Here is a 13,191-nt window from a genome sequence, read left to right as displayed (position 1 = left end):
CATCAACGTACATTTGTTTTCTATAATCGCAGGACTGGTAATCTCTGATTAGGCGCGCTTCCACTAAGGAGGCTGCCATGTTTCTGCTACGGTCACCCGAAGGAGACAAACCTTGCCAACGGAGTTACTCAGCATCAGCGCTACAGCCTGTGTAACAAATGCGATGCACTTCCGTTTCTTGAGGTAATACTACAAGTTGTTTGTGACGACATTTTTCTTGTACTCCTGCTGTAGAAATTGCTGGTGGACTTGTGGTCTCTCTGAGGAACCGTAGTGCGTGTGCTTCCAAATGCATGCGCTTCACACTTAAGGTCCTTGCATTCTAGATGTCCCTTTAAGGTGAAACAAATGTTGAAACTTATTTACCATCTACAAATAAAACTATACCCCAATGGGGATTGTATAGTTGTAAAGTCCACTTGTTGCGCGGCATAATTAATGGGGCTCAGTCATGACTGTCCCAAAGGCCAAAGTCGAAACGACATACATTCATGCTACCACAACACGGCAGTATTTTTGGGGACTATAATAAGTTGCTTTGGAGTTTAAGTCGCACCAGTCAATAAATTTGATTTAATTTTGTATCCTCTTTTTGGCCACTCCTGCAGAATCTGCCAAAAAACAATATGGGGCTGTATTTAAAATTTTACAAAGACAGCGTGCAGTGTCACATCACATTTTGAAAATTGTATCTGTTGTCATTGCCGTCAAATGATCTGTCTTAAACATTTTTACTCAAAAGAAGACAATTATACTGGACAAGATGGATCCGAAAGCAAAAGTTACAAACTTTCCTTTTCCATGGTACCTTCAGTATTTGAAAAAAAAAAAAAAAAGGAAGTTGAGCTCTACACAAGACAGAAGCACAAAAAGTAGATTTATTCCCCAAAATGCCCATTTTTCCAAATCCCAATTTGCTTTATTTACACCAGCCCTCGCGTGATGTGATATTTTGAGTCCAGAGAGCAGCGCTAAATAATCACATGGTCAAGTAGTCGCTTCTCATCTCACATGCACAGTACACACTCCAGATAAAGAGTGAAGTCAGCCTCACAATGAACAATTCTCTTTTTGAGATCAGAATCATATTCAGCTGTCTTAGCAGGCGAGATGAAACGGCAAATCTCAGTACAGTGACAAAGATGTGCCAACCGCTCCATTGGCCGACTTTGATTTTTGTAAAAGTACGCCCCTCACTGATATTTGCTGTCACCAAAACGATTGCGAGTCCAAATGCTCGTTGCTTTCACTATCAGCGGTACGACTGCTGATTGGTCACTAATCCCGTAACTGGCTTGTATATCATCTGGAAGGCCTTGACTGAGATTGCTTTACACACTCAAAACATGTTGAGAAAGATGAGAAGAAAAAAAAAAAAATCAAGGAGAAGCTCACTTCCATACATGTGCAACATGTCCTTCCACCTGGAGACATGATTCATGTTCAAATGTTGCTCACAGCTGATTGGCGCTCAAAGTGTGGGGCCTTCTTTTTTTTTTTTTTTTTTTTAAGAGAATGTGGCAGTGAGGAGGGCCTCTTGCTGCTGATTGTGGAGGGTGCCGATGCCCACGGCCGGGGCGGGCAGGGCGGGTCGGCTCACTAAGCGCAGCTGAGGAGGACAGACGGGAGTCGATGTCGGGGGGTGACTTTGAGGCTTTGCAACAATAATAACAATAATAATAATAACAACAATAAACGCGGCTCACCTTGCAGGCCAGCTGCTTCTCAAAGCGGGGGGCCACAAAAGACCACGGGCCCATGTTCTGAGGCTCCTCCTGACTCCAGATGAACTCTGTGGAGGCAGGGCCGTTTGTGGTTGTGATTGTTTTATTTTTTTTGTATACGTCTGTGGTACGTGGACGTACAGGTTTATTTCAAGTTGAATTCCTTCCCAGCTTGCTACTCAATTTGCTTGTTTATAGGGGTGCGACGATTAAATTGACATCGAATCGAATGAATTGCTAAATATTTTTTGATCTTTAAAGTAGCGACCTCTTCTATTTAAAATTGCCTTCATCGCTTCGTTTTTTCCCTCATTTGACTCGAGACGTATCTGAAGCTCACTTGTTAAAAAAAAAAAAATGAATTAATTGCTTCACAAAGCAAAAAAAATGTTTTTCATGAATAAAATCAAGCAAGAGTCAGCTTGAAAAAACTCGTCAGACATGGTACCACTGCTCTTGTCATCAAAAACACACACGGAATGACTCACGCAAACGCTGACTGCGGTTTCGTGAAGAGGAAACCAGCATGAGCAGGTGAAAACAACGTCGACTGAATAAATAAAGTTCATTCTGTCCTTGGTTGAGCTTTTTTAGGTTGTCATTTAGCTGACATGTTTTTGCGGCGGTCTTTTGCCTTCTTCAGAGCGTCCCGTCATGGTGTGCACACCTCCCGCCTGAAAAAGTCTCGTCTGCACTGAAAGCACCCCCGAGCTCCCGTTGTACAAAATATTGGAAATAAGATTCTTTTGTCTTAAGAAATAAAGTTATCGGCTAACGGCGGTTCGGCTGATCAAGACGAGTCACACGCACCCTCAGAAGACGGTGAAAGACTGCCGCCCAAACATGTCAGCTAAATGACAACGATTCCAACTGCGCATGGATCCCTGCAAGGCGCGCGTCGCTAAATATCGCAAGGGGCTCGTTGCCTGGAAACGCTTCATGAAGAAAAGCGCGCTTGCGTCGAAACGTCCCGACGCCGATTGCGCAGATGCCAAAGGCCGGCAATTGGAGCGCAAACGATTTCCCTCTGCGCTCCTTTGAGTCGTTCCAAGCGGCGCCCGCAGCTGGCACGGGACACTCGTTGAAAAAGTCTGCTTTCGTACGTCTCCGTAACGAGCTTCAAAGTGTCGCGCGTGTCGAGTGGAAGCGCCGTCGTGGGACGCACCTTTGGCGTTGGGATACTTGTTGAGCTCCATCTGGAGCGCGTGCAGCGGGAAAGGACACAGCTCCTCCACGCGGATGAGCGCCGAGTCGCGCTTGGCCGCGGCCTCCCGCTGCTTCAGCAAAGCGTAGTAGTGTTTCCCCGAGCACAGCACCACTCTCTGGACACTGGGTGGAATTACAACAAAGAGCCACGAAGCGAAACCAGACGGCAGACGTTGGCAATATTCAGGCGAGCGGGAATGTGTTCCGTGAATCAATTCGATACAAAGCAACTTTTGATGCAAGTGACGGCCGGGGAACTCTGCACTGCGGCTTTCCTACTTGTCGGGTGAGGCCGATGAATCCCCCAACACGGGTTGGAAAGACGTCCCGGGCGCCATTTCCGCCAAGCTCGATGCAGCCCCCTTGGGGAGGGAAAAGAAAAGAAAAGAAAAGAAAAGAAAAGAGAAAAAAAAGCCTCTGGTCTCCGTGTACGCGAAAAGCCGACTTTGGTGTCGGGCCGACGGCGGCGGCGCTCACGGGAAATCGAAGCAGCATCTTTGGTCCGACCACGATGAGAGGCTTGCGGAAGTTGCGGACCATCTGCCGCCTGAGCAGGTGGAAGTACTGCGCCGAGGTGGTGGGGTTGACCACGGCCATGTTGACCGCGTCGCCGTCCACGCCCTCCTCCTTACTGTCGCACATCTGAAGGCAGGCACGCGGGGCAGCCGCTATCAAAGCTCCATCGGTCCTTTCGCGGCTTCACACAGCCGCGCCTTGACGTACGAGTGAGCCGGTGGTCCCTTTGCCCTGAGTTGCGAGCTTCAACTTGAGCGAGGCTACTTTCAAATCGCGCGAGCTAGCCTTTGACCGGTCCACTTTCAAACTGCTTAGCATTTTCCCATGGTCTGATGGGTCGCTCGCAGCGAAAACTGCTCGCGGCCAAGTTGGACAAGCAAAACACGTCCATAGCGACCGGCACCGAGGTTATTTGAGTGGAGGAAAACGGACAAAATCACCCTTCAAAGTGACAGAACACTTTTCGTGAAAATGCTTTCTCCCAAAACGAAACCCCGCGGTTTTATGGATGCGAGCGAAAATTACAATTAGAGCAGACGATGCTGCCGAAAGTAGCGTTTTATGTTGTCAAAACGAAGGGAAACGTTCATGCGAGCGAAAAGGTCCTTGCTTTTCATCTCTGCCAACGACTGTAGCAGTGGCGCGGCTTTGACCTGCAGGAAGCGCTCCACGCGGCAGGAGGAGTGTTCGGGTCCGGCGCCGTCGTAGCCGTGAGGCAGCAGGATCACCATGCCGCACTGCAGCAGCCACTTGGCCTCGCCTGGAAAGAGACAGGGCAGCATCTGAAGCTTTTTGCTCCCAACCACGACAAACGGGCGCGGCGGGCGCACCTCCTGAGATGAACGTGTCAAAGATGATCTGAGCGCCGTTGAAGAAGTCTCCGAACTGAGCTTCCCACACGGGCAAGAGCTCGGGCTGGCCGATGCTCATGCCGTACTCGAAGCCGAGCACCGCCTCCTCGGACAGCGGACTGTTACACACCTGCCGAGACGCCGAGTCGCCGTCAACAAAGCGTTTTGCTTGCCACGTGTGCGTGCGTCTGCTGCTGTACTTCCAGGAGCCCCGTCTGCTCGGGGCTGATGTGGTTGAGCGGAACGTAGGTGTCGTCGGTCTCTTGGCACACCACCATGGCGTGCCGCTGACTGAAGGTGCCGCGCCCGACATCCTGCCCGCTGATGCGAATGTTGAAGCCTGAGAATTCACAAAACATCGGCGTCAACGCAAACGTCCGCCGACTCTTACGCAGTGCGCTTGTGCATTTTTGTGGAATGTTTGCTACACAATACTTACCGTGACGTTTTTGCACCCCCATTTTTACACAAGAAATACACTCCGACTACAGCTAATGCTAAAACGAACCAGACCAAATGAAAACGAACTACGATTGCCAAAGAATCCGACGTAGGCCGGGAGCCCATTTCCCACCTTGGCAAAGGAGCGAGCCGAAAGCCAAAGCCTCTGCCGTGGACCAGTCCAGCCCGGTCCCCTCTTCGAGCTTTTGGAGTCGGGCCTGAGCACACAGACAAAGCCTCATTTCACCCCCCCCCGTTGCAGTTGTGTCCGGGATGTGTCCCGGATGCCGGATGCCCGCCCCCGCCGCCGGCACCTGCGCGTGCGTCTTGACCAGGTGGCCGTGCAACCGGATGTGCTCGGGGATGTCCACCGACTTGGCCCCGACGTACTGCAGCAGCGCCACGGGGACGCCCGTATCCCAGGAGGTGACCCGGGCCTGGGGCTCCGCCAGGCCCCCCCAGCGGCCCCGCAGGTTGGCGGGCGGGGGGCTGTACGCGGTCACGTCGGCCAGCTTGTCGTTGAGCCGGCCGTAGTAGTCCGCCTTGATCCGGCCGCGCTCGGCCTCCGTCATCAAGCCCTCCGAGATGAGCTGCTCCGAGTAGGAGTCGGGGACGCTCTGACGCGAGCTGCCGGCGAGCAAGAAAGGACAGCGTCACATTTCAAAAGGAAAATTGACTGAAAAGACTCTGGAGTAAGTAGCCTTGAAAAGGTCACGGTAAATGTCCGTGCAAAGTTAAGCTGGCGAATGATGGAAATGCCGCGTGTCGTGACGACAAAAACAACCGCCTAGCTAACTTTACGTTACAGTGACCCAAGCTGCGCCGCAGCACATGAAGACAGACAATCTACCAATACTCACAGGCAACCGATAATTAGGGCCGCATTTCAAGCGGCGCTTGAACTGACCGGATGACCTTGTACATGGCCGGGTTGGTGAAAAAGGGCTCGTCCAGTTCGTTGTGGCCCCACTGGCGGTAGCAGACCAGGTCCACGATGACGTCCTTCCTGAAGCGCCGCTGGTATTCCACGGCCAGCCGAGCGGCCCGCACCACCTCCTCCGCGTGGTCGCCGTTCACGTGGATCACGGCGCAGTTCACCATCTTACCTGAAAGTCGTCAGACGCGGGTACAGCGGCCGCTCTAGCGCAACATTGTTGGCAACCGCGCTGTCGCAGACCCTTCCAGTGGAAGTCAACCTAAGATGCATTAGCTCGCGTTCCGCAAAGGCAAGATTTATCAGAATGCCGTCTTTCAACTAGTGGGCCTGCATAGAGCATGAAGCCTTGAAAAAAAAAAACAATCGGTTGGGGTTGACTTCCGCATTAAGTGGCAGTTGTTTGATTTTAGAGCCGCGCACCATCAGTGTAGCGCCACAACGCGCTGGCCAGCACTCAGCTGGAGTGGAAGAAATGCAGCGTACGCAAACGGCATGAAGAAGAGGCAGAGAGGTCCCCAACTAAGCTCCAGTGATAGTTGAGAACATTACGCTTTGTTGTATGCTCTTTTAACAGCTCCATGTGTTGTAAAGTGGCCACCGTTTGAAGGTTGCCGTAAAAATGGATGCTAATTTGTGTCAGCTCTTCTATGGCCTATCACATGATATGTTCGCATTAAACGAGCTGAAGACCAAATTATATTTTGGTGTTTACATATACAACGCGTCACATTTGTTTTGCGCGTCACTTTTGCAGTCAACTTTGATGGCATTTTGCGGGGGCGTGATCAAAGACGCGCAAGCTAGCAGAGGGGCGCCCAAATGTGTCTGACAGACACGAGTGGACTGACCGACGTCGCTGCAGTACAAGGACGATCTGCCCCTGTCGGCCGGAGTGGTGTAGCCCACTTGGTTGTTGACGATGAGGTGGATGCTCCCGCCCACTCTGTAGTGGGGAAGGTTGGACAGGGTCAAGGTTTCGGGAACGATCCCCTGGCCGGGGAAAGAGCCGTCGCCGTGGACCTGGGCGCACCACAACAACAAAATCAATCCGGGTGAATTAGAGCTCCGCTTCTGCACTGTGTCCGACAACCCCGAGTCGAAATTGTTTGTATTGTATTGGCGACGACAAGTCAATCGGGCGATGATTGAATTGCACGAAAAATCCAACGGAAGCAAAAATGACCTGCAAGCAGACGACTTGGTCCCCCGGCCGGGCGCGGTCGTCGGGCGAGTAGTCTCCCTCTTGCCGGAGCTGCTGCAAGGCCCGCGTCTTGCCCTGAGCCACGGGGTTGATGGCCTCCAGGTGCGACGGGTTGGGCAGCACGCTGACGTGAAGCGCCGGCCCCCGGCCCACGTCCAAGTCCACCGACGACGTCAGGTGCGACAGGACGTCCCCGATGGCCGGCGACGTGTCGGGGAACTCGCTCAGGCCGCGCATCTTGCGGAACATCCGCTACGCCAGCGCACAGACGGCCGGAGGGAGGGAGGGAGGGAGGGAGGGTTCGGGAGGCATCAGTAGCCCGACCGGACGAGGCGTGACGAGACGAGCGGGCGCATTCAAAGGTCCACTCGGAACCCTCGTTCGAGTGATTTGCCGGGTCAGGAATGAATTGACGACCGCAAACGCAGTTCCCTCATTGTGCCGTTGCGAACGGCTACCGCCGACCACTCGGCAGTGTCACAACGAGCACGGCACCGCGCCCGGACATTTTTTGTGACGTTTGCGCCTGACGGAACGGCCCGCCCCGGCTCGAGCGGCATTTGGCCACTCACCTCTGCCGGGAACTTGAGCAGGCCCGTCAGGAGGTTGAGTCGCCCTCGGTGCGGCATGCCGATGACCACGTCGGTGACGCCTGCCCGGGCCGACCGCTGGAAAAGCTCGTGGAAGAAGCCCATCACGCTCTCGGCTCCTTCTCCGCTGTAACGTTTCACCGTGGAAAATTTGGTGGCCAGGAAGTGGTCAAATTCCTACAGGGAAAGCGGAGGTGTGGACGTTGCAGGAATGAATTGCCGCGATATAGCGTGGTCGACGTCATGTCACGATATTAATAGGAGCAAATCTGTTTCAAAGCCACAGTTGTTTTCCATTTGTGCAGTTCTAGCACCCTCTGGTGGTTAGTTTATTGGTGCCCTTTAATTTGATGCTACCTATGTTGAAGAGCCGCGCTAATCGCCAATAGGGGCGCATGACTGATTTCTTTGTGAATGCTCTTATGTATAAAAACGAAATATTCTGATGGTTATTTACTTTTAAATGAGTTTGTTCTATATTATATAACTATATCGCGAGCTTTTTATACATCGCCAACCTCCCCGCAATATTGTGATAATTATCGTAGCGTGAGGTTCGTAACGCGGAGGTGATATGATCGTACGTGACCTGGATACCGTGACATCGCTAGTACTTTCCTACTCTCACTTTGTCCAAATGGGCTCCACGGACGAGTGCGCCTACCTGCGACTCCAGCATGAGCTTGGCCAGGCTCCTCCTCTCGTCCGAGGACAGGGCGGAGGTCTTGAGCTCCTCAAAGCGGTCGGCCATCCACTCCCTCTCGTCGGCGCCGCACAGCTGACTGGTCTCCAACGACAGGCGGCCGCAGTAGGCCTCCTCCAGGTAGGCCCGGACCTCCTCCGCCGAGGCTTCCGCCTTGCCCAAGTGGCGCAGCCCTGCACAAACGCGGAGGTCACAACACCTGCATTTGCGCTATACGGCGGCGCGGCATTTCGCGGGGGATCTCGAGACTGAGCCCTGCCGCCAGGAGGAAAAATCTGCCAGTGATTGATGCCCGCCCTTAAATACTTGCCTATAGATCCCACAAGATGGTGGCAAATCTCAACTTTTGTCTAAATGAAGCTCCTCAACTAACGTCCACATGCTTCCTTGGCAGCAAGATGCCACAAGATGGCAGCAAAGCACTGCGTTTGTGCAAATGAGACGCCTCAACTCACTTCAACTCGCTAACAAAGTTAGAAATAGACTCGCAGTCACTTTTCAGATATTAACACAGACATTACAATGCAGTGTTTTCTTATACTTGCAATTCGTTTTCTTGTCTTCAAATGTGCTCACAATGTGTGTTAAAAAAAAGTGAGTGTGTGTGGAGATAAGGAAAATATTGTGTGAGTGTTTGTCAACAATTGCAATTGCAGCGCAAGTGCGGTCCACCTGAGGTGTTGAGCTGGCCACTGAGGGTGGCTGTGAGCATGCTGATCTCGGGGACGCTGTCCACGACGGGCTTGTCGGGCAGCAGGGGGTTGATTTTGGCCAGCTTGTGTCCATGCGCCCGGTACGCCTCCACCAGACGGGCCAGGCCGTGATCTGAAAGCACAAGCGGCACAACGGTCAGGCAGGCCAGACGGCCATTTTGGACATCGGCTTTTCACAACGTTTCCTGAGACAAGGCACGCATTTTACCGGAGATAAATCTGATGACACGCCACCAAACAAAAAATGTCCCAAAAAGTATACACCGTATTACCTCGACTTACAAGGCACTCAAATGAGGTTTTTTATTTTTATTTGACGTACAAGTCAACAATTCTTCAAACAAGAGGCTTCAAGATGTTTGCCATTCCCTCAGAATGAGAGGAGGAAAAAAACTGTTATTCCAGCACTACTTTGCAAACATTGTGCGACCTGTGTAACAAAAAAAAAGGTAAATTAGCTAATAGCAGTGACGGAACAAAAATAGAACTTACCTGTATGTGTTTTTACACAGACAAGTACTGGGTTTAGTTATTGTTTCGTTCGAATCATGTCATAAAATAGGAAAAAATGCAGTTCCCCAAGTCAGCTGATGTCCACGAACTTCGTTTTAATTAAAAGAGAAAGATCGTTAGTTTGTTTTCATGGAAATCACCAAGCACTTTATTACCATACGAGAAACTGAAATCTAAGAATTTGCACTTTTTCAAATGTTTTTGTGAGTGTGTTCAGTGGCGACACTGAAATTTGGATAATAATGTGACTAGTTGCTTTGCTTGGCTAGTTATGTTTTGCCCCGGCGCTTGACAGTTTATTGTTTTAGTTGTAGGCCATCAAAGTTGTCTTATCCCCTCGGTAGACGGCCACTTGACCAGCATGCAAAGGAGGGCCACCGCCAGATTCCAACAGTGCCAGTAACATAAGTCGGCATTAGGCGGTTAAAAAGTTTATGTGCAAATTGATCTTGATGCGGTCTGAGCCAAGGTCTTTTCGAGTTGGAACGTACAGTAAGCAACCTGGAAAGTAGTCCGTGGCGGACGCTGACCTTGATTTAAATTGGCGATGCGGTCGCTTAACAATTGGTCACCCCCGTGGTTCTGTTTGGGTCGGTATCCGTAGACGCCTCTCTCGGTGTGGTAACAGCAGCCAGCGGCCCGGCGAAACACGTCGAGCGGCAGCCTCTTCGTGGAGCTTTTCAGGAAAAGGGCGGCTGACATGGTTTGAATTGTAGAAACGGCCGAACGACCAGAGTTGGACTTCGCTGTGGACTACTTGAGAAGGACGGCCGCCATTGTGCCGAGTGTCACTGGCGGAGGGACGAAACGCAAAGTCGGAGGTGATTGGCCAACGACGCCGAGTCAAAGCTCATTGGGCAAAAGCGAACATTATTTCCGGTTTCACCGAAGTCTTCGCCTGCGAATAATAGTAGATTTTAGAGTCACCTTTAGAGATGAATTAATCATAATTTACATGTTAACAATTTAAGGTATATGCGGATTGAATTTAATGTTAAACACACCAAATAATACCTTTGAGGCACGTGGCAGTGATGACGTAGGCAACAGGTGGCGGGCGAGATGTGATGCATTCAAGTACTCCCTCAGAACTCGTAAATTCGATAAGGCGAGTGCCATATTTTCCCCTCTTTAGTTGAAGTTACATGAGGACATACAAGATCTTGTGGGGGTAATCGGGGTTGGTGACATTTCTCCAAGTGCTCCCTCATGACTTGTAATTTCCAATTTTATATTGGAAATCGACACCCCATCATGAGTATTGCTGTTCCATTTGGCGTTTCTCGGTAGAAACCGGACACGTAAAAATCAATGTTGATTTTCAGTTCCGTTAATGCCTTCAAGTAGTCCCTCGTAAATTCAAATTGTACTTTGGGAATATTTGTGTCATTAATAATGTTCCTGCGACTAAAAAAAAAGAAGTTAATTTGACATTTGCAGGTGGCAGACGTTCAAGTACACACTCGTAATTCGTTTTTTTTTTTTTTTCAATTATAGTTTAAGAAAATGCATATTTGAGTGAGTTTGTCTATCAAAATAATAATAAACACAGTTAATGCGAACCCTACAACTGCTCCGTTGACAAAACAGAAATACAAAATTCTGTCACTGCTGGTTGGTTCCTAATGTTGAGCCACTGAGGACAATATTGACTTGGCTTACATTTTGCAAAAAGCAGGGATCGACTAACTGCCAAAAAGGAAACAAGGTGCGTCCTAAATATTGTATCATTGATTCTTATGAATTTGGGAACAGTTAATTGAATGAATTGACTGCAGTCTTGAGACGGTCTCTCAGGCCTACAATTATTTGTACCAGTCAAGCAACTTTAGGGTCTCCAGTCAAAAGTTATTGACATCAACAAGACAAAACTGACAACTAGGAATAAATCAAATAAGCATAGTGAGGTGAAACAGGTTTGCAAAACGAGGCACATTCTCACACACACATACATACATACATACTGGGGGGGGGAGTGGTGGGCATGGGGTTCTTTTTGTAATGTTTGTACGCCACTGAACAAACAGCACACACAAAGACACCGTCCATATTAGGGGAAATGGTTTAATCTGGAGACAGAGGCAAAGAAACACACCACATATGAACAAACATCGACCAAAAAGAAGAACAGAGTTTTTCATCTACACACTCTGCTATGGGGGGGAAGGAAAATAGAAACAAAAAAACACACAAAATAATCTATACGGATTTTAAAAAAAAAAGAAAAAGCAAGGCTCAAACTAAACAGTTAACTCTTAAACTAAGACAATTATCCACACACGTCAAAAATCCAGATGACAGCACAAATACTAACATGAAACTTACCACCATTTAGAGGATCCCAACCCCCCTCCCCCCCAGAAACGGATTAACTAACTGAGAAGAGTAAAGTCAAAACCAGGCAACTTTTTTTTTTTTTTCTTCCTTTTTTGTTTTAAAGACACAAAATGATGATAGTAATAATAATAGCTTGACGGCAACAAGCAAACAAGTCCTGGTCAAGGCGAGGAGGCCACATTGAGAGGCCAGACAATTTAGATTTCTTTTCTTTTAATTTCCAATATAAAAAGCGTCACTGGTACAAAAGACATTATGAACAACCAGTTGTAGAAATCGGAAAAAGCCTGTGTATGCCTCAGATTTTTTTTTTTTTTCTCCTTCCTTTTTCAAACCCCACCCTCGTTCACAAAGTAAACAAGATCACATCAAGATGCACCCACTTTGGCTTTTCATCGAGACCGAAAACAAACAAAGGAACACATCTATTAAATTACCGCTTTATCAGACGAGGAATTCATATACTTTTATGCGTCTTATTTGATGACGACAATATCTAAAGAGGATGCAAAGCTACCACGCCGTCCGAAAACAAAGCACTTCAGAATTCAAACGAGAGAGTGATTGTTGGAGCTGGAATTTGGTGATGGAAGCCCCTGAAGTGAGACTGGCTGTACATCTGTACATTGTGCTTTCTTTTCTTTTTTGTCGTAAGGTTCGCTAAACACTTCACCACACACACACACACAAATATAACACAATGCCTGACTAACTTTAAAGTGGTTCTTAGAAACGTCAAATCAAGTCCACATAGTGTCGCAAAGTGTTCCAGTGCATGAGCTCACACCTTCAAATATATCATATATTTATATATGTATATATAGGGGGTGTTTATCGTTTTATCTACAAATGCTTCACGACACAATACAGTTACTAATGACACACCGAATTTTCTTTGGGGGGTGGGGGGTAGTTTAAGCAAGTGACACAGAAGGCGAAGTGCAGCAATCTAACCAAGGCCTGATAAGGATGTGTAGGCAGTTTTCTAGACGTGTATGGCACTTTAATTATTGTATTGCATTATATATAGAGAGATAGAAAACACACAGTAAAAAGCATTCAAAAGGAATTCTTGGGATACACACACACACACACACACACACACACATACACACGCGACTTTTTGCCCCAAAAAAAGAAAAGCTCCCATCTTTGTGCTTAGTGCTCCTTTACAAGACGACACGTATTTTGTGCACTTTTTTCAAATTGGGTAAGGGCGCTGAAGGGGGTGGGGCGGTGGGTGTTCTTGTTCATTTTGGGGGTGTTTGCAAACAAGGTGACAAAAACAAAACCAACAGCTGTACATGTCGTAATTTGCTTTTCACACAAAGAAAAACCCTGAGTTGGCAACTCATTAGCGCAAAATCTTGGCGACATGAAGGAGAGGGGGGGGGGGGCGCGTCTCTATAAGTGGTTGTTTTGGTGTGGTACAATAAAACATAAAATCACCCTTTGGGCA

General features: G+C 48.8%; 1 protein-coding gene across 1 annotated transcript; it reads right to left on the bottom strand.

Moving 5' to 3' along the window:
• Window positions 1-860: 860 nt before the first annotated feature.
• On the bottom strand, window positions 861-10,227 carry dhtkd1 (dehydrogenase E1 and transketolase domain containing 1). Its single transcript, XM_086029225.1, has 17 exons — window positions 9,926-10,227; window positions 8,842-8,994; window positions 8,131-8,342; window positions 7,449-7,643; window positions 6,859-7,128; window positions 6,524-6,695; window positions 5,646-5,844; window positions 5,053-5,365; window positions 4,872-4,956; window positions 4,498-4,637; window positions 4,277-4,427; window positions 4,100-4,206; window positions 3,408-3,572; window positions 3,210-3,292; window positions 2,890-3,053; window positions 1,707-1,792; window positions 861-1,609 (listed from the first exon to the last, which is right to left on the bottom strand). Exons 1-17 carry the CDS (start codon window positions 10,095-10,097, stop codon window positions 1,508-1,510), a joined length of 2,769 nt encoding a protein of 922 aa, XP_085885351.1. The 5' UTR covers window positions 10,098-10,227; the 3' UTR covers window positions 861-1,507.
• Between the last annotated feature and the right edge of the window lie 2,964 nt (window positions 10,228-13,191).

The sequence above is a fragment of the Filicampus tigris genome, chromosome 4 (genome assembly GCF_054856515.1).
Source record: "Filicampus tigris isolate MCC_2025a chromosome 4, RoL_Ftig_1.0, whole genome shotgun sequence".
Classification (NCBI taxonomy): domain Eukaryota; kingdom Metazoa; phylum Chordata; class Actinopteri; order Syngnathiformes; family Syngnathidae; genus Filicampus; species Filicampus tigris.
This window is presented reverse-complemented; position numbering and strand designations above follow the sequence as displayed.